This window comes from Ascaphus truei, unplaced genomic scaffold (assembly GCF_040206685.1).
Source record: "Ascaphus truei isolate aAscTru1 unplaced genomic scaffold, aAscTru1.hap1 HAP1_SCAFFOLD_535, whole genome shotgun sequence".
Taxonomy (NCBI): Eukaryota; Metazoa; Chordata; class Amphibia; order Anura; family Ascaphidae; genus Ascaphus; species Ascaphus truei.
The window spans coordinates 78,125-105,437 of NW_027456866.1; the positions used below are offsets into that span (position 1 = coordinate 78,125).

A 27,313-nucleotide genomic window follows, 5' to 3' on the forward strand; every position below is an offset into this window, starting at 1 on the left:
ACTCGCAGCAGATGGGCGCAGCTCCAGCTTTCGCGCTGAGCCACTCGCAGCAGATGGGCGCAGCTCCAGCTTTCGCGCTGAGCCACTCGCAGCAGATGGGCGCAGCTCCAGCTTTCGCGCTGAGCATCTCGCAGCAGATGGGCGCAGCTCCAGCTTTCGCGCTGAGCCACTCGCAGCAGATGGGCGCAGCTCCAGCTTTCGCGCCGAGCCACTCGCAGCAGATGGACGCAGCTCCAGCTTTCGCGCTGAGCCACTCGCAGCAGATGGGCGCAGCTCCAGCTTTCGCGCTGAGCCACTCGCAGCAGATGGACGCAGCTCCAGCTTTCGCGCTGAGCCACTCGCAGCAGATGGGCGCAGCTCCAGCTTTCGCGCTGAGCCACTCGCAGCAGATGGGCGCAGCTCCAGCTTTCGCGCTGAGCCACTCGCAGCAGATGGGCGCAGCTCCAGCTTTCGCGCTGAGCCACTCACAGCAGATGGGCGAAGCTCCAGCTTTCACGCCGAGCCACTCGCAGCAGATGGGCGCAGCTCCAGCTTTCGCGCCGAGCCACTCGCAGCAGATGGGCGCAGCTCCAGCTTTCGCGCTGAGCCACTCGCAGCAGATGGGCGCAGCTCCAGCTTTCACGCCGAGCCACTCGCAGCAGATGGGCGCAGCTCCAGCTTTCGCGCTGAGCCACTCGCAGCAGATGGGCGCAGCTCCAGCTTTCGCGCTGAGCATCTCGCAGCAGATGGGCGCAGCTCCAGCTTTCGCGCTGAGCCACTCGCAGCAGATGGGCGCAGCTCCAGCTTTCGCGCTGAGCCACTCGCAGCAGATGGGCGCAGCTCCAGCTTTCGCGCTGAGCCACTCGCAGCAGATGGGCGCAGCTCCAGCTTTCGCGCTGAGCATCTCGCAGCAGATGGGCGCAGCTCCAGCTTTCGCGCTGAGCCACTTGCAGCAGATGGGCGCAGCTCCAGCTTTCGCGCCGAGCCACTCGCAGCAGATGGACGCAGCTCCAGCTTTCGCGCTGAGCCACTCGCAGCAGATGGGCGCAGCTCCAGCTTTCGCGCTGAGCCACTCGCAGCAGATGGACGCAGCTCCAGCTTTCGCGCTGAGCCACTCGCAGCAGATGGGCGCAGCTCCAGCTTTCGCGCTGAGCCACTCGCAGCAGATGGGCGCAGCTCCAGCTTTCGCGCTGAGCCACTCACAGCAGATGGGCGAAGCTCCAGCTTTCGCGCTGAGCCACTCGCAGCAGATGGACGCAGCTCCAGCTTTCGCCCCGAGCCACTCGCAGCAGATGGGCGCAGCTCCAGCTTTCGCGCTGAGCCACTCGCAGCAGATGGGCGCAGCTCCAGCTTTCGCGCCGAGCCCCTCGCAGCAGATGAGCGCAGCTCCAGCTTTCGCGCTGAGCCCCTCGCAGCAGATGGGCGCAGCTCCAGCTTTCGCGCTGAGCCACTCGCAGCAGATGGACGCAGCTCCAGCTTTCGCGCCGAGCCACTCGCAGCAGATGGGCGCAGCTCCAGCTTTCGCGCTGAGCCACTCGCAGCAGATGGGCGCAGCTCCAGCTTTCGCGCTGAGCCACTCGCAGCAGATGGGCGCAGCTCCAGCTTTCGCGCCGAGCCCCTCGCAGCAGATGGGCGCAGCTCCAGCTTTCGCGCCGAGCCACTCGCAGCAGATGCGCGCAGCTCCAGCTTTCACGCCGAGCCACTCGCAGCAGATGGGCGCAGCTCCAGCTTTCGCGCCGAGCCACTCGCAGCAGATGGGCGCAGCTCCAGCTTTCGCGCTGAGCCACTCGCAGCAGATGGGCGCAGCTCCAGCTTTCACGCCGAGCCCCTCGCAGCAGATGAGCGCAGCTCCAGCTTTCGCGCTGAGCCACTCGCTGCAGATGGGCGCAGCTCCAGCTTTCGCGCTGAGCCACTCGCAGCAGATGGGCGCAGCTCCAGCTTTCGCGCTGAGCATCTCGCAGCAGATGGGCGCAGCTCCAGCTTTCGCGCTGAGCCACTCGCAGCAGATGGGCGCAGCTCCAGCTTTCGCGCCGAGCCACTCGCAGCAGATGGACGCAGCTCCAGCTTTCGCGCTGAGCCACTCGCAGCAGATGGGCGCAGCTCCAGCTTTCGCGCTGAGCCACTCGCAGCAGATGGACGCAGCTCCAGCTTTCGCGCTGAGCCACTCGCAGCAGATGGGCGCAGCTCCAGCTTTCGCGCTGAGCCCCTCGCAGCAGATGGGCGCAGCTCCAGCTTTCGCGCTGAGCCACACGCAGCAGATGGGCGCAGCTCCAGCTTTCGCGCCGAGCCCCTCGCAGCAGATGAGCGCAGCTCCAGCTTTCGCGCTGAGCCCCTCGCAGCAGATGAGCGCAGCTCCAGCTTTCGCGCTGAGCCACTCGCAGCAGATGGGCGCAGCTCCAGCTTTCGCGCTGAGCCACTCACAGCAGATGGGCGCAGCTCCAGCTTTCGCGCTGAGCCTCTCACAGCAGATGGGCGCAGCTCCAGCTTTCGCGCTGAGCCACTCGCAGCAGATGGACGCAGCTCCAGCTTTCGCGCCGAGCCCCTCGCAGCAGATGGGCGCAGCTCCAGCTTTCGCGCTGAGCCACTCGCAGCAGATGGGCGCAGCTCCAGCTTTCGCGCTGAGCCACTCGCAGCAGATGGGCGCAGCTCCAGCTTTCACGCCGAGCCACTCGCAGCAGATGGGCGCAGCTCCAGCTTTCGCGCTGAGCCCCTCGCAGCAGATGGGCGCAGCTCCAGCTTTCGCGCTGAGCCACTCGCAGCAGATGGGCGCAGCTCCAGCTTTCGCGCTGAGCTACTCACAGCAGATGAGCGCAGCTCCAGCTTTCGCGCCGAGCCCCTCGCAGCAGATGGGCGCAGCTCCAGCTTTCGCGCTGAGCCACTCGCAGCAGATGAGCGCAGCTCCAGCTTTCGCGCCGAGCCACTCGCAGCAGATGGGCGCAGCTCCAGCTTTCGCGCCGAGCCACTCGCAGCAGATGGACGCAGCTCCAGCTTTCGCGCCGAGCCACTCGCAGCAGATGAGCGCAGCTCCAGCTTTCGCGCTGAGCCACTCGCAGCAGATGGGCGCAGCTCCAGCTTTCGCGCCGAGCATCTCGCAGCAGATGGGCGCAGCTCCAGCTTTCGCGCTGAGCCACACGCAGCAGATGGACGCAGCTCCAGCTTTCGCGCCGAGCCCCTCGCAGCAGATGGGCGCAGCTCCAGCTTTCGCGCCGAGCCACTCACAGCAGATGGGCGCAGCTCCAGCTTTCGCGCTGAGCCACTCACAGCAGATGGGCGCAGCTCCAGCTTTCGCGCTGAGCCACTCGCAGCAGATGGGCGCAGCTCCAGCTTTCGCACCGAGCCACTCGCAGCAGATGGGCACAGCTCCAGCTTTCGCGCCGAGCATCTCGCAGCAGATGGGCGCAGCTCCAGCTTTCGCGCTGAGCCACTCGCAGCAGATGAGCGCAGCTCCAGCTTTCGCGCTGAGCCCCTCGCAGCAGATGGGCGCAGCTCCAGCTTTCGCGCTGAGCCCCTCGCAGCAGATGGGCGCAGCTCCAGCTTTCGCGCCGAGCCACTCGCAGCAGATGAGCGCAGCTCCAGCTTTCGCGCTGAGCCACTCACAGCAGATGGGCGCAGCTCCAGCTTTCGCGCTGAGCCACTCGCAGCAGATGAGCGCAGCTCCAGCTTTCGCGCCGAGCCACTCGCAGCAGATGGGCGCAGCTCCAGCTTTCGCGCTGAGCCACTCGCAGCAGAAGGGCGCAGCTCCAGCTTTCGCGCCGAGCCACTCGCAGCAGATGAGCGCAGCTCCAGCTTTCGCGCTGAGCCACTCGCAGCAGATGAGCGCAGCTCCAGCTTTCGCGCCGAGCCACTCGCAGCAGATGAGCGCAGCTCCAGCTTTCGCGCCGAGCCCCTCGCAGCAGATGGGCGCAGCTCCAGCTTTCGCGCTGAGCCGCTCGCAGCAGATGGACGCAGCTCCAGCTTTCGCGCTGAGCCCCTCGCAGCAGATGGGCGCAGCTCCAGCTTTCGCGCTGAGCCGCTCGCAGCAGATGGACGCAGCTCCAGCTTTCGCGCTGAGCCACTCGCAGCAGATGAGCGCAGCTCCAGCTTTCGCGCTGAGCCCCTCGCAGCAGATGGACGCAGCTCCAGCTTTCACGCCGAGCCACTCGCAGCAGATGGACGCAGCTCCAGCTTTCGCGCTGAGCCACTCGCAGCAGATGGACGCAGCTCCAGCTTTCACGCCGAGCCACTCGCAGCAGATGGGCGCAGCTCCAGCTTTCGCGCTGAGCCACTCGCAGCAGATGGACGCAGCTCCAGCTTTCGCGCTGAGCCACTCGCAGCAGATGGGCGCAGCTCCAGCTTTCGCGCTGAGCCCCTCGCAGCAGATGGGCGCAGCTCCAGCTTTCGCGCTGAGCCCCTCGCAGCAGATGGGCGCAGCTCCAGTTTTCGCGCTGAGCCACTCGCAGCAGATGGGCGCAGCTCCAGCTTTCGCGCTGAGCCACTCGCAGCAGATGGACGCAGCTCCAGCTTTCGCGCTGAGCCACTCGCAGCAGATGAGCGCAGCTCCAGCTTTCGCGCTGAGCCACTCGCAGCAGATGGGCGCAGCTCCAGCTTTCGCGCTGAGCCACTCGCAGCAGATGGGCGCAGCTCCAGCTTTCGCGCTGAGCCCCTCGCAGCAGATGAGCGCAGCTCCAGCTTTCGCACCGAGCCACTCGCAGCAGATGGACGCAGCTCCAGCTTTCGCGCCGAGCCCCTCGCAGCAGATGGGCGCAGCTCCAGCTTTCGCGCTGAGCCCCTCGCAGCAGATGAGCGCAGCTCCAGCTTTCGCGCTGAGCCACTCGCAGCAGATGGGCGCAGCTCCAGCTTTCGCGCTGAGCCACTCGCAGCAGATGGGCGCAGCTCCAGCTTTCGCGCCGAGCCACTCGCAGCAGATGGGCGCAGCTCCAGCTTTCGCGCCGAGCCACTCGCAGCAGATGGGCGCAGCTCCAGCTTTCGCGCTGAGCCACTCGCAGCAGATGAGCGCAGCTCCAGCTTTCGCGCTGAGCCACTCGCAGCAGATGGGCGCAGCTCCAGCTTTCGCGCTGAGCCACTCGCAGCAGATGGGCGCAGCTCCAGCTTTCGCGCTGAGCCACTCGCAGCAGATGGGCGCAGCTCCAGCTTTCGCGCTGAGCCACTCGCAGCAGATGGGCGCAGCTCCAGCTTTCGCGCTGAGCCCCTCGCAGCAGATGGGCGCAGCTCCAGCTTTCGCGCCGAGCTACTCGCAGCAGATGAGCGCAGCTCCAGCTTTCGCGCTGAGCCCCTCGCAGCAGATGGGCGCAGCTCCAGCTTTCGCGCCGAGCTACTCGCAGCAGATGAGCGCAGCTCCAGCTTTCGCGCTGAGCCCCTCACAGCAGATGGGCGCAGCTCCAGCTTTCGCGCCGAGCCCCTCGCAGCAGATGGGCGCAGCTCCAGCTTTCGCGCTGAGCCCCTCATGGCAGATGGGCGCAGCTCCAGCTTTCGCGCTGAGCCACTCGCAGCAGATGGGCGCAGCTCCAGCTTTCGCGCTGAGCCACTCGCAGCAGATGGGCGCAGCTCCAGCTTTCGCGCCGAGCCACTCGCAGCAGATGGGCGCAGCTCCAGCTTTCGCGCTGAGCCACTCGCAGCAGATGGGCGCAGCTCCAGCTTTCGCGCTGAGCCACTCGCAGCAGATGGGCGCAGCTCCAGCTTTCGCGCTGAGCCACTCGCAGCAGATGGGCGCAGCTCCAGCTTTCGCGCTGAGCCCCTCACAGCAGATGGGCGCAGCTCCAGCTTTCGCGCTGAGCCACTCGCAGCAGATGGGCGCAGCTCCAGCTTTCGCGCCGAGCCACTCGCAGCAGATGAGCGCAGCTCCAGCTTTCGCGCCGAGCCCCTCGCAGCAGATGGGCGCAGCTCCAGCTTTCGCGCTGAGCCACTCGCAGCAGATGGGCGCAGCTCCAGCTTTCGCGCCGAGCCCCTCGCAGCAGATGGGCGCAGCTCCAGCTTTCGCGCCGAGCCACTCGCAGCAGATGGGCGCAGCTCCAGCTTTCGCGCTGAGCCACTCGCAGCAGATGGACGCAGCTCCAGCTTTCGCGCTGAGCCCCTCGCAGCAGATGGGCGCAGCTCCAGCATTCGCGCCGAGCCACTCGCAGCAGATGAGCGCAGCTCCAGCTTTCGCGCTGAGCCACTCGCAGCAGATGAGCGCAGCTCCAGCTTTCGCGCTGAGCCACTCGCAGCAGATGGACGCAGCTCCAGCTTTCGCGCCGAGCCACTCGCAGCAGATGGGCGCAGCTCCAGCTTTCGCGCCGAGCCCCTCGCAGCAGATGAGCGCAGCTCCAGCTTTCGCGCCGAGCCACTCGCAGCAGATGGGCGCAGCTCCAGCTTTCGCGCTGAGCCACTCGCAGCAGATGAGCGCAGCTCCAGCTTTCGCGCTGAGCCACTCGCAGCAGATGGGCGCAGCTCCAGCTTTCGCGCTGAGCCACTCGCAGCAGATGGGCGCAGCTCCAGCTTTCGCGCTGAGCCACTCGCAGCAGATGGGCGCAGCTCCAGCTTTCGCGCTGAGCCACTCGCAGCAGATGGGCGCAGCTCCAGCTTTCGCGCCGAGCCACTCGCAGCAGATGGGCGCAGCTCCAGCTTTCGCGCTGAGCCCCTCACAGCAGATGAGCGCAGCTCCAGCTTTCGCGCTGAGCCACTCGCAGCAGATGGGCGCAGCTCCAGCTTTCGCGCTGAGCCCCTCGCAGCAGATGGGCGCAGCTCCAGCTTTCGCGCTGAGCCACTCGCAGCAGATGGGCGCAGCTCCAGCTTTCGCGCTGAGCCACTCGCAGCAGATGGGCGCAGCTCCAGCTTTCGCGCTGAACCACTCGCAGCAGATGGGCGCAGCTCCAGCTTTCGCGCCGAGCCACTCACAGCAGATGGGCGCAGCTCCAGCTTTCGCGCTGAGCCACTCGCAGCAGATGGGCGCAGCTCCAGCTTTCGCGCTGAGCCACTCGCAGCAGATGGACGCAGCTCCAGCTTTCGCGCTGAGCCACACGCAGCAGATGAGCGCAGCTCCAGCTTTCGCGCTGAGCCACTCGCAGCAGATGAGCGCAGCTCCAGCTTTCGCGCTGAGCCACTCGCAGCAGATGAGCGCAGCTCCAGCTTTCGCGCTGAGCCACTCGCAGCAGATGGGCGCAGCTCCAGCTTTCGCGCTGAGCCACTCACAGCAGATGGGCGCAGCTCCAGCTTTCGCGCTGAGCCCCTCGCAGCAGATGGGCGCAGCTCCAGCTTTCGCGCTGAGCCACTCGCAGCAGATGGGCGCAGCTCCAGCTTTCGCGCTGAGCCACTCGCAGCAGATGGGCGCAGCTCCAGCTTTCGCGCCGAGCTACTCGCAGCAGATGAGCGCAGCTCCAGCTTTCGCGCTGAGCCCCTCACAGCAGATGAGCGCAGCTCCAGCTTTCGCGCTGAGCCACTCGCAGCAGATGGGCGCAGCTCCAGCTTTCGCGCTGAGCCACTCGCAGAAGATGGGCGCAGCTCCAGCTTTCGCGCTGAGCCACTCGCAGCAGATGGGCGCAGCTCCAGCTTTCGCGCTGAGCCACTCGCAGCAGATGGGCGCAGCTCCAGCTTTCGCGCTGAGCCACTCGCAGCAGATGGGCGCAGCTCCAGCTTTCGCGCTGAGCCACTCGCAGCAGATGAGCGCAGCTCCAGCTTTCCCGCTGAGCCCCTCGCAGCAGATGGACGCAGCTCCAGCTTTCGCGCCGAGCCACACGCAGCAGATGGGCGCAGCTCCAGCTTTCGCGCTGAGCCACTCGCAGCAGATGAGCGCAGCTCCAGCTTTCGCGCTGAGCCACTCGCAGCAGATGAGCGCAGCTCCAGCTTTCGCGCTGAGCCACTCGCAGCAGATGGGCGCAGCTCCAGCTTTCGCGCCGAGCCACTCGCAGCAGATGGGCGCATCTCCAGCTTTCGCGCCGAGCCACTCGCAGCAGATGGGCGCAGCTCCAGCTTTCGCGCCGAGCCACTCGCAGCAGATGGGCGCAGCTCCAGCTTTCGCGCCGAGCCACTCGCAGCAGATGGACGCAGCTCCAGCTTTCGCGCTGAGCCACTCACAGAAGATGGGCGCAGCTCCAGCTTTCGCGCCGAGCCACTCGCAGCAGATGGGCGCAGCTCCAGCTTTCGCGCCGAGCCACTCGCAGCAGATGGGCGCAGCTCCAGCTTTCGCGCCGAGCCCCTCGCAGCAGATGGGCGCAGCTCCAGCTTTCGCGCCGAGCCACTCACAGCAGATGGGCGCAGCTCCAGCTTTCGCGCCGAGCCCCTCGCAGCAGATGGGTGCAGCTCCAGCTTTCGCGCCGAGCCACTCGCAGCAGATGGGCGCAGCTCCAGCTTTCGCGCTGAGCCACTCGCAGCAGATGGGCGCAGCTCCAGCTTTCGCGCTGAGCCACTCGCAGCAGATGGGCGCAGCTCCAGCTTTCGCGCTGAGCCACTCGCAGCAGATGAGCGCAGCTCCAGCTTTCGCGCTGAGCCCCTCGCAGCAGATGGGCGCAGCTCCAGCTTTCGCGCTGAGCCACTCGCAGCAGATGGGCGCAGCTCCAGCTTTCGCGCTGAGCCACTCGCAGCAGATGGGCGCAGCTCCAGCTTTCGCGCTGAGCCACTCGCAGCAGATGGGCGCAGCTCCAGCTTTCGCGCTGAGCCACTCGCAGCAGATGGGCGCAGCTCCAGCTTTCGCGCTGAGCCACTCGCAGCAGATGGGCGCAGCTCCAGCTTTCGCGCTGAGCCACTCGCAGCAGATGGGCGCAGCTCCAGCTTTCGCGCTGAGCCACTCGCAGCAGATGGGCGCAGCTCCAGCTTTCGCGCTGAGCCACTCGCAGCAGATGGGCGCAGCTCCAGCTTTCGCGCTGAGCCACTCGCAGCAGATGGGCGCAGCTCCAGCTTTCGCGCTGAGCCACTCGCAGCAGATGGGCGCAGCTCCAGCTTTCGCGCTGAGCCACTCGCAGCAGATGCGCCATTGCACAATCATTGCAGAAAAGAGCTTCAGAAAAAGGGGAAGGGGAAACACAAAATGGATGTGCCCCCAAAAAGAATAATGAGTAAACCCCTCATTAAGACAATTAGGGCTCCTGGTTTTTAACTTATAAATCCATTCCGCTTCGATACGAAGCAAGGATTGGTCAGTATTACCTCCTCTCATGGGACATTTCAGCTGATAAATGCCCATGAATTTAATTACATTAGTATCGCCGTTATGACATTGTGTGACATGTCTAGCAACCGATGTCTCTGCAGAGTGCTTGATGGAGTTAATATGTTCGAGAACACGTCTGCGTAGTTGTCTAGTTGTCTTACCAACGTACCTCTTACCACAAATACATGTGATAAGATAGATAACGTTGGTAGTACGACACTTGATGAAGCTGTCCACACAGAATTGTGAGGTATTATCATGATTGACGAATACTTTGCCAACGTTGATATGTCTGCACGCTTTGCACCCCTGGCAGCGGTACATGCCTTTCACGGGACTCAACCAAGTAGTAGTCCTAGCCCGCTGGAAATGGCTGTTCACTAGAGAGTCCCGTAGGTTCCTAGACCGCCTGCTGGTAATAGTGGGTCTAGGGCCTATAACCTTCACCAGGTCATCATCTGCCTGAAGAAGGTGCCAAAGTCTAGCAAAGATCTTTTTGATAGCCCACCATCTTTTGTTAAAGGTGCCAATGACTCTAATTGTTTTGTCCTTCACCTTTTCCTTATTGCTGGACAGGAGTGAGACCCTATTTGCCCGAGCACTGGTTGTAACATTGTACAATTTCTGAGTCCCCGCGCATGCGCAACATGAACGGGTAGAAATTGCAAAGAATTTCTAAGTCCCCGCGCATGCGCAATACGCACGGGCCAAAATGGAAATATTTTCTAAGTCCCCGCGCATGCGCAATACGCACGGGCCAAAATGGAAATATTTTCTAAGTCCCCGCGCATGCGCAGTAGACAATATATGCGGCGCTTATGGCCTTAGAAGCTCTGCCAACGATCGGAAAATCATGAGAACATGGCAAAATAAAGGTACAATGCTAAGGATTCCACAGAGATTGCATTTCAGTAGCATTTGAGCAGTTTATTGAGTCAGTTTGGGCGCGAGCTCAGTGCGCATGTGCATGTGAATTTACTATCACTATCACTGCACGTGCCAGCTCTATCACTTAAGCACTCGCATTCTAACACACTGTTAATGTTTCATTGAAGTGCGCAGTGATATCAAACATAGCAGGATAGCTGGATATTTAATCTACCGGTCGCTGACTTGTACATATATATATACACACTTACCATCTGGTCTCACAGTTGCTCCAGAGGGGTTAATACCCTGACTCACAGCATCCTTTGTCCTCCATATCCCACCAACATTAAGTGGTCAACTGGGATAGTATAACTCTACAATTGATGACACGGATGCTTGATAGCGTTGATTTAATATATTTTTAAACTCACAGTACACAATTCTTTGGTAATATATGTTTTAAGTAAATTTATTAAAAGTTAACTTTTACACTTTGTTGGTGTGCATTTAAGTGAATTCTTTTAGGGGGCACATCCATTTTGTGTTTCCCCTTCCCCTTTTTCTGATTCACTTTTCAGTTCACAGTTTGCACCCACCATTTGATTACCTTACTCACGTATTCAATTACTCTATTCAATTAGTATGGTCCTGTGATCACTCCCTACCCCTTTGTTGTTTCTCAGAAAAGAGCTTGCAGACTTTTGCAGATAACACGCGATCCCCTTTCCGGCTAGAACCGCCATTTTGTATGCCAATGTCCTGCATGTGGCTCCCTTTTCAGTGGAACCACCATTTTGGAACGCACCCTGGCATGCGATCCTGCTGATTTTGGCAGGAAACCGCTCTCATCACGCTGCAGATGGTCTGAGGCAGGAAAGATACCCCTGGCTAGGCAAAAACCCCTCCAGTACGCTGCACACGATAACATTTCATCCCAAGTGCACTGTGGCACCCTGTGCACCAGCTGCTAGACGTACAGTGATAGCTCCTCCAACAGAGGTTCTTGGCACCCGCGGCTCTGGCACCCCTCCTCAGTCACTACCCAGCAGTACTTTAACACCACCCATCTGGCCCTGACACTGCAGTCCCTTTCCAAAGTTTTCTGGGCCCCTGATAACCAAAACACCCCCCTACGGGGTCCTACATTAATCAGTCCTCAGGGTCACTTAGAACCAGAGCAATAGCAATCTGCTTCAGCACAGTTTGCCCTTTAGGTCAGCACAGGCTGCAGCTCCCTGGCAGGGAAGCTGTGCCCCTGTTATGGTAGGCAGGAGTCCCCTAGAGCTACACCTGGCCCCCCATCCTTCTTGGCACTCAGTTTGAAAGCGTACCTTCTGTACCTTTCTGTGGCTTGCTTTCGCTATAAAAGCCTGTCCTGATAATCTCAGCAGCGCCTACAAATGTAGCGGTGTTTCCCCCACCCTCTGGGAGATTTCCCCGGCTACCAGGTGTATAGTGCTGGCTCACAGAAGCCTGAGATTCCACCGATGTTGTTGAGGAAACAGGACAGGCATTAGGGGTGATATCTGATTCTCTCTCCGTGTGGTGTCAGCGCCTCCATCTGCCGCAGGCTCCAGTAGCTCTGGAAGCATTTCCTGCGGAAGAACTCTCTCCTCCTCCCCCAGACAGACTGCACGCCCAGGCAGAAGTATATTTCATAACAGGAATGGTGTTTATTCTTTACAACAGCATACACTGAATATACAGCACACTCTCTCGCTGGGCTCCAGCCTCCGGATGGTCCCTGGACTCACCGCCCCAGCCATGGACACTAAAGGCGGGCCGAGCTCTTCCCCTACTCCCTGGTGGAGCGGGGGTATGGTACTCACTCCCACTCCCCAAAGGGAGGGGACCGAAGGTGACAGAGCCCTGCACACCTCTCTGTGAGACCAGTCTCTCTCAGGGGAGAGACACACACTGAAACAATTTGGGTGTGCAACCCCTTAAGTACTGAGGAGGAGGGTCCAAGGTCTGAGCCCCTTATTGGGCAGAACACAGGCCTTAGCCCGCCTTCCCCCTTGTCACTCAAGGGAGCTGCTTGCTGTGGGGAACACACTGGATTGGGCCAATACTGCCTGCACTGATACCAGGATTTACATGTCAGGCAGGGAAGATTAGTAGCCAAGCCAGGCCTGGTCACCCTTATAATAAGTTTTAGATCCGATTTAACATATAAACATACTCCACCTCCCCTTCTATTTGCTCGATCTTCTGAAAAAGGGAATAACCCTCTAAATTAACTGCCCAGTCATGAGTTTCATCCCACCATGTTTCAGTAATGCCTATGATATCATACTGCTCCCTTGCAGCTATTAATTCAAGCTCCCCCATTTTATCTGTGTGACGGTGATGGGGTAACCAGGCTCACTAATAAAGGTCAAGCCCACTTTGTTGCCCCTGATCCATGTTTTGGGGTCCTAGAGTGTCAGCTCTTGGGCCTGACTGTTGTATATGTGCTGCCATGCATTGTATGTAAAATATGCGACAATAAAGAATGTTTATGTTTTTGCCTTTCCAGGGGTGCCAGCGAGCAGAGATTGCTGGGGGGGGGGGGGGCAGCGAGCAGAGATTGCTGGGCTATGAGTTTCAGGGTGCGTTTTGCAGAGAAAGTGTTGTCAGATTGTGCCTAGGTAGCGGGGTTCCAGAGTTGCTGGATGCCCCAATAATGTAGCCGGGAATCAGATCGGAATCCCGGATACATATAGGCACCGGTCAAAATCCAACCCTCAAAACGTTCTTGCAGCTCACCGCCAGGAGTTCCTGCTTCAGCACAGACCAGAAAGGTAAAAGGGGCATAGGGATGCAAGTATCCTCAGACCGGTACAGGGGTTCCTCATATAAGGGGGATGCCCAGTTAATGCCCAAGTCACCCTGAACCTGGTATAGGGGTTCAGGGGGTACTCCAGCTAAGTAATAAAGCTGTGAGGTTTTGTTTAAAATGTAAGTCAGGTTGCAGAGTGTTAGGCATCTGGCTAGTGGGAATACAAAGTAAACGTTCTCATTCTATCCCCAACACCATAAAGACTTCCACATTTTAGCCAGGAAAAGTGTATACGTATATTGTATTAACTTTGAATGTTTGTAGGTATTATGCTTTATACACTGCGTTATAAGCGGGGACTTTCAAAGATGGTTCTCTGAGGGGGGCTAGTGGGCTACCAGTTTGTGGTGCCACTGAGTCTGCCCTAGGTCCGTACTTCAAAATAACACGGTGCTGCCAGAGGTGTCAAAGCCATTTGGGCAGAATGGTTAGGTTGAGTACCAGGTCCGGGAAACAATGCCAGCCATCGCGGACAGCATTTGCCTTCCCAGACTATGGGGCACCTAACCCACCAGGTGGCTTCTGAATACCAAGTGACTATGGTGACAAACTCACGCACGCCCTCTTTGCATTCTGAAGAAACCACTTGTCCGGCTTTGGAAGACTGGCAGTCCTCTGATTGGCTGGTTGTAAAGTTCCCAGGCTCAGATTGGATGTAGTATTTCATAAATGAATCTGAAATACTATAAGAAACCCAGCAGCCAATCCGGTCCTCAGATTCTAAGCGCCAAGACAGCAGCGGCAGATTTGAACTGAACAAAAGATGCTCTGAGAGAAATAGGCGCGAGCCGGCTTCAGGGATTTCAAGGCAGGAAAGTTTCTAAGTCCAGCTTTCCGGGGCCAAGTCCTCAGAATAGAACGTAGCGACTGGAACTAAACGCCGAAAAGAGAACCAGGACGTTTGGTACTCTCTCCCGGTCAAGGGATTTCAGCGCCTCCGGAGGGGAAAGAGCGGTGGTGGCAGGAGCTGCGCGCCGAGATCAGTTCCAGGACTTTCCGGGCTTAGTCCCGGTCATCTAAAGGACTTTGTAAAGACTTTGTTTTCTGTGCTACTGTATATAAACTGGGAAAGGTGAGTTTTGTAGCCCAGATCCCCCAGTAAGTGTGTTTCCCTCTGTATAAGTGTAACTCACTGTGTGTACGTCTGTTTCCCAGACCCCCAGTAAGTGTGTTTCCCTCTGTATAAGTGTAACTCACTGTGTGTACGTCTGTTTCCCAGCCCCCAGTAAGTGTGTTTCCCTCTGTATAAGTGTAACTCACTGTGTGTACGTCTGTTTCCCAGACCCCCAGTAAGTGTGTTTCCCTCTGTATAAGTGTAACTCACTGTGTGTACGTCTGTTTCCCAGACCCCCAGTAAGTGTGTTTCCCTCTGTATAAGTGTAACTCACTGTGTGTATGTCTGTTTCACAGACCCCCAGTAAGTGTGTTTCCCTCTGTATAAGTGTAACTCACTGTGTGTACGTCTGTTTCCCAGACCCCCAGTAAGTGTGTTTCCCTCTGTATAAGTGTAACTCACTGTGTGTACGTCTGTTTCCCAGACCCCCAATAAGTGTGTTTCCCTCTGTATAAGTGTAACTCACTGTGTGTACGTCTGTTTCCCAGACCCCCAGTAAGTGTGTTTCCCTCTGTATAAGTGTAACTCACTGTGTGTACGTCTGTTTCCCAGACCCCCAGTAAGTGTGTTTCCCTCTGTATAAGTGTAACTCACTGTGTGTACGTCTGTGTCCCAGACCCCCAGTAAGTGTGTTTCCCTCTGTATAAGTGTAACTCACTGTGTGTACGTCTGTTTCCCAGACCCCCAGTAAGTGTGTTTCCCTCTGTATAAGTGTAACTCACTGTGTGTACGTCTGTTTCCCAGACCCCCAGTAAGTGTGTTTCCCTCTGTATAAGTGTAACTCACTGTGTGTACGTCTGTTTCACAGACCCCCAGTAAGTGTGTTTCCCTCTGTATAAGTGTAACTCACTGTGTGTACGTCTGTTTCCCAGACCCCCAGTAAGTGTGTTTCCCTCTGTATAAGTGTAACTCACTGTGTGTACGTCTGTTTCCCAGACCCCCAATAAGTGTGTTTCCCTCTGTATAAGTGTAACTCACTGTGTGTACGTCTGTTTCCCAGACCCCCAGTAAGTGTGTTTCCCTCTGTATAAGTGTAACTCACTGTGTGTACGTCTGTTTCACAGACCCCCAGTAAGTGTGTTTCCCTCTGTATAAGTGTAACTCACTGTGTGTACGTCTGTGTCCCAGACCCCCAGTAAGTGTGTTTCCCTCTGTATAAGTGTAACTCACTGTGTGTACGTCTGTTTCCCAGACCCCCAGTAAGTGTGTTTCCCTCTGTATAAGTGTAACTCACTGTGTGTACGTCTGTTTCCCAGACCCCCAGTAAGTGTGTTTCCCTCTGTATAAGTGTAACTCACTGTGTGTACGTCTGTTTCACAGACCCCCAGTAAGTGTGTTTCCCTCTGTATAAGTGTAACTCACTGTGTGTACGTCTGTTTCCCAGACCCCCAGTAAGTGTGTTTCCCTCTGTATAAGTGTAACTCACTGTGTGTACGTCTGTTTCCCAGACCCCCAATAAGTGTGTTTCCCTCTGTATAAGTGTAACTCACTGTGTGTACGTCTGTTTCCCAGACCCCCAGTAAGTGTGTTTCCCTCTGTATAAGTGTAACTCACTGTGTGTACGTCTGTTTCCCAGACCCCCAGTAAGTGTGTTTCCCTCTGTATAAGTGTAACTCACTGTGTGTACGTCTGTGTCCCAGACCCCCAGTAAGTGTGTTTCCCTCTGTATAAGTGTAACTCACTGTGTGTACGTCTGTTTCCCAGACCCCCAGTAAGTGTGTTTCCCTCTGTATAAGTGTAACTCACTGTGTGTACGTCTGTTTCCCAGACCCCCAGTAAGTGTGTTTCCCTCTGTATAAGTGTAACTCACTGTGTGTACGTCTGTTTCACAGACCCCCAGTAAGTGTGTTTCCCTCTGTATAAGTGTAACTCACTGTGTGTACGTCTGTTTCCCAGACCCCCAGTAAGTGTGTTTCCCTCTGTATAAGTGTAACTCACTGTGTGTACGTCTGTTTCCCAGACCCCCAATAAGTGTGTTTCCCTCTGTATAAGTGTAACTCACTGTGTGTACGTCTGTTTCCCAGACCCCCAGTAAGTGTGTTTCCCTCTGTATAAGTGTAACTCACTGTGTGTACGTCTGTTTCACAGACCCCCAGTAAGTGTGTTTCCCTCTGTATAAGTGTAACTCACTGTGTGTACGTCTGTGTCCCAGACCCCCAGTAAGTGTGTTTCCCTCTGTATAAGTGTAACTCACTGTGTGTACGTCTGTTTCCCAGACCCCCAGTAAGTGTGTTTCCCTCTGTATAAGTGTAACTCACTGTGTGTACGTCTGTTTCCCAGACCCCCAGTAAGTGTGTTTCCCTCTGTATAAGTGTAACTCACTGTGTGTACGTCTGTGTCCCAGACCCCCAGTAAGTGTGTTTCCCTCTGTATAAGTGTAACTCACTGTGTGTACGTCTGTTTCCCAGACCCCCAGTAAGTGTGTTTCCCTCTGTATAAGTGTAACGCACTGTGTGTACGTCTGTTTCCCAGACCCCCAGTAAGTGTGTTTCCCTCTGTATAAGTGTAACTCACTGTGTGTACGTCTGTTTCACTGGAATAAATGACAATTTGTTTTACTTCTTGGTTTTTCTCAGTGATATGATCCCGGTAAAAAGGTGTAAATGCCTGGTCTCCTGTGACAATCTGCCAGGCTTCTTGCATTAGCAAGCATGCATTTAAGTTTTTTTTCAGCCTGTACTATTATCTTATCTGCTCCTTCCTTTCTGCTCCCACTTGGTTTAGTCTTTAGAAGTTTTCTAGTATTATCTGTATTTACTATGGGTATCTCACTGCTTGTCACACTCGCACTTGCCCCCATTCTACCTCCATAACCCCTTGCTATTACCCCATCCCTATCTATTCTATTTAGCTCGTTATCTGTTTCTTGTCCCTCCATCCTATGTTAAAATCTCCAACAAGTTATTACCAGGCAATGTTTCTCGCTCCTCAACTCTCTCACTGTGTGAGGTCTCTCAGCACTTCCTGGTGTCACCTCCATCCCGGCTATATCCCTGTCTACTATTTCTGGTCCCTTCTGCTGGAAAGACTGAGTGAGAAATGTTTGGGGCCACTACTTCATCTTTCTATTTCCTCTCCTGGTTTGGCCTTCACTTCACCTGAGGAGGATCTCCCCATAAGGCAGACTCTTCCTCCTTTGGGGTGTAACTCACCATACTGAGGGGACTTTGGGTTGGACACTCGCCCCACAAGATCCTTTAACTTGTTCACATGCTGCTGTTTCAGGGCAAAGGTCAACGTGACTTCGTCACTAGGCGCCACACGTCCAGTGTTGGTCCAGCCCACAGGGATCCTGGGAGAGTAGAGAAAGGTCAGTAGTGTCATGATAAGGCCCTGCCCACCAGGAGACCCGGTCTCTTCCGTGAGAGGATCCAAATTTGAATCAGGGGTCCCTTACTACCCTTCTATATTAAGCTTCATCGCAACATTTGTCAGTCTCAACCAAGTAACCTAATGACAGGAATGTGTTTAATGGGTTAAAGAGTCAGTCCCATGTAGGGGCAAAGTGACCTAATGACAGGAATGTGTTTAATGGGTTAAAGGGTCAGTCCAATGTAGGGGCAAAGTGACCTAATGACAGGGACGTGTTTAATGGGTTAAAGGGTCAGTCCCATGTAGGGGCAAAGTGACCTAATGACAGGGACGTGTTTAATGGGTTTAATGGGTACCATTAATACAGCAGATGTTACTCCTTCTTACTTTAGACTCTGATCTGGCTCCAGAAAGACACCTTGTGCTGGCGATGCGAGCATGCAGAGCAGGACAACGAGAGAGATCCTGAGTAGAAAAACTTGGGGTCATTCAAAGTGAGGGAGAGCCGGCACTCACTTAGTGTCCTCAGAGATAACAGAAATCCATTCAGAGTGCTAAGAAATCACCAAGCACTGATTTACATAAATGCTGAGATTATCTAACCACCCAAATACAATATTCCCAACCATCCACTCACCAGCTACTGAGCGGTTCCAACCATCCGCTTACCTACTGAGAGTTCCAGCCATCCTCTCACCCAACTACTGAGACCTTCATTCATCCAGTCACCCAACATTTGAGCGCTTCAACCATCCATCCACCAACTGAAAGCACAAACTATCAACTTGGCCAACAACCAAGAACACTAACTACCTACTCATCCAACTACTGTGAGCTTCATCCATCCACTTCCCAAATACTGAGAGCTCCAACCATCCTATCACCCACCTACTCAGAGCTCAAACCATGCCCTCAAACTACCAAGAGCTCAAAACATCCATTCACCCACCTGAGAACACCAACCATCCATTTAACCACATACTGAGAAGTCAACTACTCAGAACTCCAAGCTCTGAACTACTGAGAGATTGAACCACCCACTCACCCAACCTCTTAGAGCACCAACCATCCACTCACTTTAGTAAGTGTTTGTGATCCTCCCCCCGTCACAGTGTTTATATGTATTTAGGTACTGAGAGCACTCGGCTACCTTGCAGGATCTTTGCTCTCCCATTAAAGGCAGGAAGCATAAGGAACTGTTAGCAGGTTTAATCTTAAAGGCATAAAACAAAACATCAACCAACATGCCTAACTTCTCTCTGAGCACTAACAACACAGAACACATCTTGCCTGAAACTATCCCGGAAGGCCATCCCACTTAACGGGGAAACAACTATCCCACTTAAATACAACTCAGGGGTAGTTAAATCACAGGCTGTGCAACACAATCAGACTAAAGTACACTGTCCTTACTTTAGGCTCCTGAGCTAAGTTCATCTCATGTGCCAGACACATCCTCTGGGTAGCTTGACTTCCTTCTGGCTCATCTCATTCATGCCCGCAGGGTCCTGCAGCTCTTCTGGGCCCCACAGCCTCTTGACCTGCCTCTGCAGGTTCTGGAAGAAGTAGCTTCTGTGACATTCCAGCAGGCTCTCAGGGCGTCCCCCTGAGAAGCAGGACCCTGCCTCTGCAGGTTCTGGAGCACTGACTGTATGTAAGTTCCTGCCTTTTACAGAGCTCAGGAGCTAATTACCTACAGCCTAGCAGCCAGGGTGTAATCTGCTGCCACACAGTGAGTAAGTTAACCCTTCACATATCATCCCCCCCTGCTCACACCTGCTGGGTTATGCTATCTTGTACACACATCAGCGAACTCCACCTTCAGGCGACGTCCTCAATCTGAGCTCCTTAAGGCAATCCTTCTCAGGAGATGCGAAGACTCTTGGGGGCCTATGCAGAGAGCAGCGAATTTTAAAATTGGCGAATTTATTAAAAAGTAGCTTTTTTGGAGAGTTTTATTCTCCATATGCAGAAAAGTGCGAATTCTGCTATGTTTAACATGGATGCGTGTGGCGAGTTTAAATTGGCGAGATGCGCGCTTCAGAAACGTGAAAAAACAAAACCGCGCCTTTTTTTTCCCTTTGCAATGGCCGCGAGCGGCAGCTTCTTGCCAATATTTTCTGCCGAGGCAAAAAGGAGACAATCGCGCCATTTTATTGGCGCGAACAGCCGCTAGATGCCGTTCGCGCCTCTCTGCATTAGGATATTTTAAAAACTGGCGAGATTGAGGTTCTCGCCAGCCGCGAGGCGAGTTTTACAAATAGAAAAGAAAAATTGGCGCGTTTTTCGGAACTCGCCATTTTCTGCTGCTTTCTGCGCGATTTTCTCCAAAAAATGGCGAATTTCGAAATAGCGCTGCTCTCTGCATAGGCCCCATGGTCGCTATTAGACATTGACATGTGTGCTGTTTGTTTTTGGGCAGCAGTTATCCAAACACAATGTCCTTGAAGAATTTGGAATACAATTTCTTCTCTTTTTCATCTTTGACTTCCAGTCAAGTAACTCCTTGAACTCTGCTTTATTTCTGTGTCTTTCACACTGTTGGACTGTTTTGGGCTTCTGGCGAAACCCATGCGTCTGATTCTCTTTGCTTTTATGTCACGGCAAAGAGCAGTGAGAATTGGAACTGTTCAAGGTCAGCGTTGAGCTTCGTCGCTTTACCCTGATTTGCTAAGCTTCCTCAACCCTTCGGACGACTTCTCACTTAAGCTCACCTTTCCATTTAATCAACTCTTCTTTTACTCGCTTGGCAATGAGTTCTTCTACGCTTTGTGCGATTTCCCCTTCCCTGTCACTAGCGTGAGAACCTGCATATGGCTCAGCGCCATAAATCTCCAGCACCTCAACCTTGTCGGAGTTCTCACCAACCCGTGGCCTCTCTGCCTTGCAGTCGTCAGACTTGTAGTCTTGGGCCTTTCTTTCGGGATGGGTTAATTTATTCAGACAAAAACACAGCTGAACAAACGGTGACAGCCTTCTCAGCGTGAGATAGCAGATATGTTTCTGTCTCGTTCTAGTCATAGACTGAATCTTTGTAGCGGCTGCTTTCTTAGTAAGGCTGCGGTCCCAGTCACTGCCACAGCGCACGGCTCGGCGCGGCATGCGCTGTGCGTGTAAGCAGCGCCCCTCAATGGGGAAGGGCCCAGTACGCACCTTCATGCAGAATGAAATTGAGTTTAAAACTTGCGACGGAGGCGTGGCCACGCCCCCACCGGCGGTTCACCCAATGAGGGCGAACCTGACGCGTGACGTGATGGCCATGCCCCCGCAAATCCCCAACCACACCCCCTCCCGTCGCAAGCTCCCTCTCTCACCTCAGACCGCAGATCGCGGTTAGCGCTGTGCACGCGCCACCCCCCCCCGCCAGGCGCGCGTGTCACAGTTATGACTGGGACCGCAGCCTAAGGAATCCGTTCCATACTACGTGAACACGGTAGCACGACTGGAGTGCAATCACACATTACTGCAAATGTCCATACTCCTTCCTTTGTCATTGCATCCTCCAAACTGAGGGAAGAACGCAGGCTGCTTATTCCAGCGATAAAGCGTACGAGATTTATCCCTCTGTAGGCAGCCAATATGAGGACAGTTGCGGAGCGTTTGCGCAGATGACACTCTCCCCATCCTTCCTTGGATGAGGGCTCTTTAGTATTTCTGAATTATTAGAACACTTCTTTCTTTCAGAGTCTGACCTGGAAACACAGGGACTTGCCTCTTTCCTGCTCTATGGCGCCCTCTGCTTCTTCCAGTGCCAACTGCTTCCTTGACTTTGTGTTCAAATCGTTTCATCACTTTTTTTAGCTTGTGAAGCTTCTCATTACTTCCACTGACCTGGTCAGTCAAATCTGAAACTTCCCCTTTCAGACTTTTATTCTCTCTTTATACAGTCTCTACATTAATCCGGATTTTTCCATCAGCATCCTTCAATTTACCCACCTCTGTGCTGAGAGTGCGACCTCATGGCGGGAGAGTTCCAGCTCTGTGCTGAGAGCGCGGGTCTCATGACGTGAGAGTTCCAGCTCTGTGCTGAGAGCGCAGGCCTCATGGCGTGAGAGTTCCCGCTCTGTGCTGAGAGCGCGGGCCTCATGACGTGAGAGTTCCAGCTCTGTGCTGAGAGCGCGGGCCTCATGGTGTGAGAGTTCCAGCTCTGTGCTGAGAGTGCGGGCCTCATGGCGTGAGAGTTCCAGCTCTGTGCTGAGAGTGCGGGCCTCATGGCGTGAGAGTTCCAGCTCTGTGCTGAGAGTGCGGGCCTCATGGCGTGAGAGTTCCAGCTCTGTGCTGAGAGCGCGGGCCTCATGACGTGAGAGTTCCAGCTCTGTGCTGAGAGCACGGGCCTCATGGTGTGAGAGTTCCAGCTCTGTGCTGAGAGTGCGGGCCTCATGGCGTGAGAGTTCCAGCTTTGTGCTGAGAGTGCAGGCCTCATGGCGTGAGAGTTCCAGCTCTGTGCTGAGAGTGCGGGCCTCATGGCGTGAGAGTTCCAGCTTTGTGCTGAGAGTGCGGGCCTCATGGTGTGAGAGTTCCCGCTCTGTGCTGAGAGCGCGGTCCTCATGGCGTGAGAGTTACAGCTCTGTGCTGAGAGTGCGGGCCTCATGGTGTGAGAGTTCCCGCTCTGTGCTGAGAGCGCGGGCCTCATGGCGTGAGAGTTCCAGCTCTGTGCTGAGAGCGCGGGCCTCATGGTGTGAGAGTTCCCGCTCTGTGCTGAGAGCGCGGGCCTCATGGCGTGAGAGTTCCAGCTCTGTGCTGAGAGCGCGGGCCTCATGGTGTGAGAGTTCCCGCTCTGTGCTGAGAGCGCGGGCCTCATGGCGTGAGAGTTCCAGCTCTGTGCTGAGAGTGCGGACCTCATGGCGTGAGAGTTCCACCTCTGTGGTGAGAGCGCAGGCCTCATGGCGGGAGAGTTCCACCTCTGTGCTGAGAGCGCGGGCCTCATGGCGTGAGAGTTCCACCTCTGTGGTGAGAGCGCAGGCCTCATGGCGGGAGAGTTCCAGCTCTGTGCTGAGAGTGCGGGCCTCATGGCGTGAGAGTTCCAGCTCTGTGCTGAGAGTGCGGACATCATGGCGTGAGAGTTCCACCTCTGTGCTGAGAGCGCGGGCCTCATGGCGTGAGAGTTCCAGCTTTGTGCTGAGAGCGCGGGCCTCATGGCGTGAGAGTTCCACCTCTGTGCTGAGAGCGCGAGCCTCATGGCGGGAGAGTTCCATCTCTGTGCTGAGAGTGCAGGCCTCATGGCGTGAGAGTTCCACCTCTGTGCTGAGAGTGCGGACCTCATGGCGTGAGAGTTCCACCTCTGTGCTGAGAGCGCGGGCCTCATGGCGTGAGAGTTCCAGCTCTGTGCTGAGAGCGCGGGCCTCATGGCGTGAGAGTTCCAGCTCTGTGCTGAGAGTGCAGGCCTCATGGCGGTAGAGTTCCACCTCTGTGCTGAGAGCGCGGGCCTCATGGCGTGAGAGTTCCAGCTCTGTGCTGAGAGTGCGGGCCTCAAGGCGTGAGAGTTCCAGCTCTGTGCTGAGAGCGCGGGCCTCATGACGTGAGAGTTCCAGCTCTGTGCTGAGAGCACGGGCCTCATGGTGTGAGAGTTCCAGCTCTGTGCTGAGAGTGCGGGCCTCATGGCGTGAGAGTTCCAGCTTTGTGCTGAGAGTGCAGGCCTCATGGCGTGAGAGTTCCAGCTCTGTGCTGAGAGTGCGGGCCTCATGGCGTGAGAGTTCCAGCTTTGTGCTGAGAGTGCGGGCCTCATGGTGTGAGAGTTCCCGCTCTGTGCTGAGAGCGCGGACCTCATGGCGTGAGAGTTACAGCTCTGTGCTGAGAGTGCGGGCCTCATGGTGTGAGAGTTCCCGCTCTGTGCTGAGAGCGCGAGCCTCATGGCGTGAGAGTTCCAGCTCTGTGCTGAGAGCGCGGACCTCATGGTGTGAGAGTTCCCGCTCTGTGCTGAGAGCGCGGGCCTCATGGCGTGAGAGTTCCAGCTCTGTGCTGAGAGCGCGGGCCTCATGGTGTGAGAGTTCCCGCTCTGTGCTGAGAGCGCGGGCCTCATGGCGTGAGAGTTCCAGCTCTGTGCTGAGAGTGCGGACCTCATGGCGTGAGAGTTCCACCTCTGTGGTGAGAGCGCAGGCCTCATGGCGGGAGAGTTCCACCTCTGTGCTGAGAGCGCGGGCCTCATGGCGTGAGAGTTCCACCTCTGTGGTGAGAGCGCAGGCCTCATGGCGGGAGAGTTCCAGCTCTGTGCTGAGAGTGCGGGCCTCATGGCGTGAGAGTTCCAGCTCTGTGCTGAGAGTGCGGACATCATGGCGTGAGAGTTCCACCTCTGTGCTGAGAGCGCGGGCCTCATGGCGTGAGAGTTCCAGCTTTGTGCTGAGAGCGCGGGCCTCATGGCGTGAGAGTTCCACCTCTGTGCTGAGAGCGCGAGCCTCATGGCGGGAGAGTTCCATCTCTGTGCTGAGAGTGCAGGCCTCATGGCGTGAGAGTTCCACCTCTGTGCTGAGAGTGCGGACCTCATGGCGTGAGAGTTCCACCTCTGTGCTGAGAGCGCGGGCCTCATGGCGTGAGAGTTCCAGCTCTGTGCTGAGAGCGCGGGCCTCATGGCGTGAGAGTTCCAGCTCTGTGCTGAGAGTGCAGGCCTCATGGCGGTAGAGTTCCACCTCTGTGCTGAGAGCGCGGGCCTCATGGCGTGAGAGTTCCAGCTCTGTGCTGAGAGTGCGGGCCTCAAGGCGTGAGAGTTCCAGCTCTGTGCTGAGAGTGCGGGCCTCATGGCGGGAGAGTTCCAGCTCTGTGCTGAGAGTGCGGACCTCATGGCGTGAGAGTTCCAGCTCTGTGCTGAGAGCGCAGGCCTCATGGTGTGAGAGTTCCAGCTCTGTGCTGAGAGCGCGGGTCTCATGGTGTGAGAGTTCCAGCTCTGTGCTGAGAGCCCGGGCCTCATGGTGTGAGAGTTCCAGCTCTGTGCTGAGAGCGCGGGCCTCATGGCGTGAGAGTTCCAGCTCTGTGCTGAGAGTGCGGGCCTCATGGCGTGAGAGTTCCAGCTCTGTGCTGAGAGCGCGGGCCTCATGGCGTGAGAGTTCCAGCTTTGTGCTGAGAGTGCGGGCCTCATGGTGTGAGAGTTCCAGCTCTGTGCTGAGAGTGCGGGCCTCATGGCGTGAGAGTTCCAGCTCTGTGCTGAGAGTGCGGGCCTCATGGCGTGAGAGTTCCAGCTCTGTGCTGAGAGTGCGGGCCTCATGGCGTGAGAGTTCCAGCTCTGTGCTGAGAGCGCGGGCCTCATGGCGTGAGAGTTTCAGCTCTGTGCTGAGAGTGCGGGCCTCATGCGTGAGAGTTCCAGCTCTGTGCTGAGAGTGCGGGCCTCATGGCGGGAGAGTTCCAGCTCTATGCTGAGAGCGCGGGCCTCATGGCGTGAGAGTTCCAGCTCTGTGCTGAGAGTGCAGGCCTCATGGCGTGAGAGTTCCAGCTCTGTGCTGAGAGCGCGGGCCTCATGGCGTGAGAGTTCCAGCTCTGTGCTGAGAGTGCGGGTCTCATGGCGTGAGAGTTCCAGCTCTGTGCTGAGAGTGCGGGCCTCATGGCGTGAGAGTTCCAGCTCTGTGCTGAGAGCGTGGGCCTCATGGTGTGAGAGTTCCAGCTCTGTGCTGAGAGTGCGGGCCTCATGGTGTGAGAGTTCCAGCTCTGTGCTGAGAGCGCGGGCCTCATGGTGTGAGAGTTCCAGCTCTGTGCTGAGAGCGCGGGCCTCATGGTGTGAGAGTTCCAGCTCTGTGCTGAGAGTGCGGGCCTTATGGTGTGAGAGTTGCAGCTCTGTGCTGAGAGCGCGGGCCTCATGGTGTGAGAGTTCCAGCTCTGTGCTGAGAGTGCGGGCCTCATGACGTGAGAGTTACAGCTCTGTGCTGAGAGTGCGGACCTCATGGCGTGAGAGTTCCAGCTTTGTGCTGAGAGTGCGGGCCTCATGGCGTGAGAGTTCCAGCTCTGTGCTGAGAGTGCGGGCCTCATGGCGGGAGAGTTCCAGCTTTGTGCTGAGAGTGCGGGCCTCATGGCGTGAGAGTTCCAGCTCTGTGCTTAGAGTGCGGGCCTCATGGCGTGAGAGTTCCAGCTCTGTGCTGAGAGTGCGGACCTCATGGCGGGAGAGTTCCAGCTTTGTGCTGAGAGTGCGGGCCTCATGGCGTGAGAGTTCCATCTCTGTGCTGAGAGTGCAGGCCTCATGGCGTGAGAGTTCCACCTCTGTGCTGAGAGTGCGGACCTCATGGCGTGAGAGTTCCACCTCTGTGCTGAGAGCGCGGGCCTCATGGCGTGAGAGTTCCAGCTCTGTGCTGAGAGCGCGGGCCTCATGGCGTGAGAGTTCCAGCTCTGTGCTGAGAGTGCAGGCCTCATGGCGGTAGAGTTCCACCTCTGTGCTGAGAGCGCGGGCCTCATGGCGTGAGAGTTCCAGCTCTGTGCTGAGAGTGCGGGCCTCAAGGCGTGAGAGTTCCAGCTCTGTGCTGAGAGTGCGGGCCTCATGGCGGGAGAGTTCCAGCTCTGTGCTGAGAGTGCGGACCTCATGGCGTGAGAGTTCCAGCTCTGTGCTGAGAGCGCAGGCCTCATGGTGTGAGAGTTCCAGCTCTGTGCTGAGAGCGCGGGTCTCATGGTGTGAGAGTTCCAGCTCTGTGCTGAGAGCCCGGGCCTCATGGTGTGAGAGTTCCAGCTCTGTGCTGAGAGCGCGGGCCTCATGGCGTGAGAGTTCCAGCTCTGTGCTGAGAGTGCGGGCCTCATGGCGTGAGAGTTCCAGCTCTGTGCTGAGAGCGCGGGCCTCATGGCGTGAGAGTTCCAGCTTTGTGCTGAGAGTGCGGGCCTCATGGTGTGAGAGTTCCAGCTCTGTGCTGAGAGTGCGGGCCTCATGGCGTGAGAGTTCCAGCTCTGTGCTGAGAGTGCGGGCCTCATGGCGTGAGAGTTCCAGCTCTGTGCTGAGAGTGCGGGCCTCATGGCGTGAGAGTTCCAGCTCTGTGCTGAGAGCGCGGGCCTCATGGCGTGAGAGTTCCAGCTCTGTGCTGAGAGTGCGGGCCTCATGGCGTGAGAGTTCCAGCTCTGTGCTGAGAGTGCGGGCCTCATGGCGGGAGAGTTCCAGCTCTATGCTGAGAGCGCGGGCCTCATGGCGTGAGAGTTCCAGCTCTGTGCTGAGAGTGCAGGCCTCATGGCGTGAGAGTTCCAGCTCTGTGCTGAGAGCGCGGGCCTCATGGCGTGAGAGTTCCAGCTCTGTGCTGAGAGTGCGGGTCTCATGGCGTGAGAGTTCCAGCTCTGTGCTGAGAGTGCGGGCCTCATGGCGTGAGAGTTCCAGCTCTGTGCTGAGAGCGCGGGCCTCATGGTGTGAGAGTTCCAGCTCTGTGCTGAGAGTGCGGGCCTCATGGTGTGAGAGTTCCAGCTCTGTGCTGAGAGCGCGGGCCTCATGGTGTGAGAGTTCCAGCTCTGTGCTGAGAGCGCGGGCCTCATGGTGTGAGAGTTCCAGCTCTGTGCTGAGAGTGCGGGCCTTATGGTGTGAGAGTTCCAGCTCTGTGCTGAGAGCGCGGGCCTCATGGTGTGAGAGTTCCAGCTCTGTGCTGAGAGTGCGGGCCTCATGACGTGAGAGTTACAGCTCTGTGCTGAGAGTGCGGACCTCATGGCGTGAGAGTTCCAGCTTTGTGCTGAGAGTGCGGGCCTCATGGCGTGAGAGTTCCAGCTCTGTGCTGAGAGTGCGGGCCTCATGGCGGGAGAGTTCCAGCTTTGTGCTGAGAGTGCGGGCCTCATGGTGTGAGAGTTCCAGCTCTGTGCTGAGAGTGCAGGCCTCATGGCGTGAGAGTTCCCGCTCTGTGCTGAGAGTGCGGACCTCATGGCGTGAGAGTTACAGCTCTGTGCTGAGAGCGCGGGCCTCATGACGTGAGAGTTCCAGCTCTGTGCTGAGAGTGCGGGCCTCATGGTGTGAGAGTTCCAGCTCTGTGCTGAGAGTGCGGGCCTCATGGCGTGAGAGTTCCAGCTCTGTGCTGAGAGCGCGGGCCTCATGGCGTGAGAGTTCCAGCTCTGTGCTGAGAGTGCGGGCCTCATGACGGGAGAGTTCCAGCTCTGTGCTGAGAGTGCAGGCCTCATGGCGTGAGAGTTCCAGCTCTGTGCTGAGAGCGTGGGCCTCATGGCG

General features: G+C 56.9%; 1 protein-coding gene across 1 annotated transcript in view; it reads right to left on the minus strand.

Moving 5' to 3' along the window:
- Positions 1–27,313, minus strand: part of TPP1 (tripeptidyl peptidase 1) — a gene marked incomplete at its 3' end in the record, with an annotated part of 105,013 nt that overhangs the window by 49,677 nt on the left and 28,023 nt on the right. The window contains exons 2-3 of the mRNA XM_075584301.1: positions 17,605–17,682; positions 17,058–17,197 (exon numbers count right to left, since the gene is read on the minus strand). Coding sequence (XP_075440416.1) covers positions 17,058–17,197; positions 17,605–17,682 — 218 coding nt within the window. The remainder of the gene's footprint in view (positions 1–17,057; positions 17,198–17,604; positions 17,683–27,313) is intronic.